This window comes from Camelina sativa, chromosome 19 (genome assembly GCF_030686135.1).
Source record: "Camelina sativa cultivar CO46 ecotype springtype chromosome 19, ASM3068613v1".
Classification (NCBI taxonomy): Eukaryota; Viridiplantae; Streptophyta; class Magnoliopsida; order Brassicales; family Brassicaceae; genus Camelina; species Camelina sativa.
Genome location: NC_141898.1, coordinates 19,517,887 through 19,519,828, shown reverse-complemented (window position 1 = coordinate 19,519,828; position 1,942 = coordinate 19,517,887). Strand labels below are relative to the sequence as shown.

The window sequence follows — 1,942 nt, the reverse complement described above, 5'->3', positions numbered from 1 at the left end:
TCAACAAAACACACGATCTAACTTCTTGTTAATGAAAGTGTCCTTCACATGTCCTCGTTTCCAAGTGAACGTCTGCCCCTTAAACCCCATATCAATAAGAGACAACCTGTTAATCCATTCACCAAAAGCAAGAGATTTAGAAGAAAGTCGACCATTTTCACCAGTTTTTTCATCCAGCAAAACAATTGTATTGAAGTCACCCCCGATTACTAATGGTTCCACAACACCCTGAATCACAGCAATCAGATGACTCCACAACCCACTCCTCCGTGCAACGGAAGGAGCCGCATACATAACAATCATGTGAAGAATCTCCAACCCATTTAGCACCTTAACATGAATAAACTGATCCCATTCCTCCAGAGCAACCACAAACCTCTGCTCTATCCCACCACATCCACTCAAAACGCATTCTCGTACCCCAATCCCTGACAAATACGCTTTGCTCTGTCTCCTCCGGCGTGTGTTTCAAACACCGCTAAACATCAGTATTGAATTTCTTCAAAATATACCGTATCGATCGTCTGAAACTAGGTTTATTTGCCCCCCGCCCCCCGACAATTCCACATCAAACAATTCATCATCTCTAAGATAGATGTCCACACACGAATAACCGAGGTAATCTGTTATGCTCTGAAATCCTCCGCCTCTCCATCCGGCGGAACGAACATGCCAAGGTCCTGATTCGTTGAAGGGACAAAATGATTCGACTGACCGGTATCCACACTATCAACCCAACAACTCTGCGGTTCCGCCATCACTCTTGGCCACTGTACCAGCCATGGATACCTTTCCTTGCCGTCCAACAAAAGCTGATTCCACCAGCAGACATTTACCAGAAGCTGACAATTCCCAGTCGTCACGAAGTGGACCTAAAACAACCCTTCACAGGCCTCGCGTTATTTTTTTTCAGCCAATGCCCATTTACCTTCGGCCCATTCTTCCCACCAGGCTTAGAAGTAGTAGCCCATTGCTCTTTAAAAACTCCTTTAAACCCTCCTTCAGTCTCCAGTAAACCTCCTCCAAATAATGCCTCTTTTCCTTCACGGGAAATATTTGACATCGTCTCATTTTCCTTATCTTCCTCCCTCATAGACACACCTTCCTTATATGCAGGGACAATCCCATTTTCCTCCAATCTTACAAATCTGTTAGATACAACAAGATTCTGAAAAACTTTATTGACCGGGATCTCACGACGATTTCTTTCTTGGACACGTCTAGCTCCGCCGGCTACCGAACTTGCCTTCCCTGACCCCGATGATGATTTCCTACCCGCTCTCCGTACCACTGTCAACCAATCACCAACAAGCTGGTCCCCACCAACTGCCATAGGTTCATCTAACACTGGTGCGGTAATTACCGGAGCGCGGACTCCCTGAGGACAAGCATGTACTGAATGTCCATACACCTCGTAACCTTGACATAATATCCTTGATATTATACCCTCATAGGAGACATAATATCTCTCACCATTAATCAGAACTGATCCTTTTAACGGTCTCTTCATGTTGACCTCCACACAAACTCGAGTAAATCGAGCTCACTCATATTTCAATGTTATAAGATCCACCTTCACATGATTCCCCAGACCTTTAGCAATGCTCCTCAAGATCGACCTATGATAGAAGTTAACTGGGAGATTGGACAATCTAACCCACACTGGAGTTGTACTAATCTCATCCCTCAAGACATCAAAATCAGGCGACCAAGTCTGCGTTAATAAGTAACTACCAAAGACCTTCTATGGTCCCCTAGCCAAGGCGGCCAAATACTCATTTTCTCTCTCAAAATGGATCATAAAAAACCTGCCTAGGGAGATCCATACAGCAACCGTCATGTGCCGTCCAAACACCTTGACAATTATACACTGCTTCCACAAACCATTCATAGCAGTTAACACCTCCTCCCCGATCGTTATCACAGGCTCCCCATCCTCCCC

The 1,942-nt window shown here is 45.2% G+C and overlaps 1 protein-coding gene across 1 annotated transcript; it reads right to left on the bottom strand.

Annotated features, from left to right (window-relative positions):
- Positions 1-1,510, bottom strand: LOC147920813 (uncharacterized). Its single transcript, XM_087501243.1, has 3 exons — positions 929-1,510; positions 716-812; positions 1-383 (listed from the first exon to the last, which is right to left on the bottom strand). Exons 1-3 carry the CDS (start codon positions 1,508-1,510, stop codon positions 1-3), a joined length of 1,062 nt encoding a protein of 353 aa, XP_087357369.1.
- Between the last annotated feature and the right edge of the window lie 432 nt (positions 1,511-1,942).

Bases quoted from the DNA above. Each gene is read 5' to 3' on its own strand.
- LOC147920813 (XM_087501243.1), bottom strand. From the start codon at position 1,510: ATGAAGAGACCGTTAAAAGGATCAGTTCTGATTAATGGTGAGAGATAT. The intron at 813-928 runs GTAAATGGGCAT...TGGTGGAATCAG, and splicing joins GTGGGAAGAATGGGCCGAAG to CTTTTGTTGGACGGCAAGGA. The intron at 384-715 runs GTCAGTCGAATC...GTGGTGGGATAG, and splicing joins GGTTGATAGTGTGGATACCG to AGCAGAGGTTTGTGGTTGCT.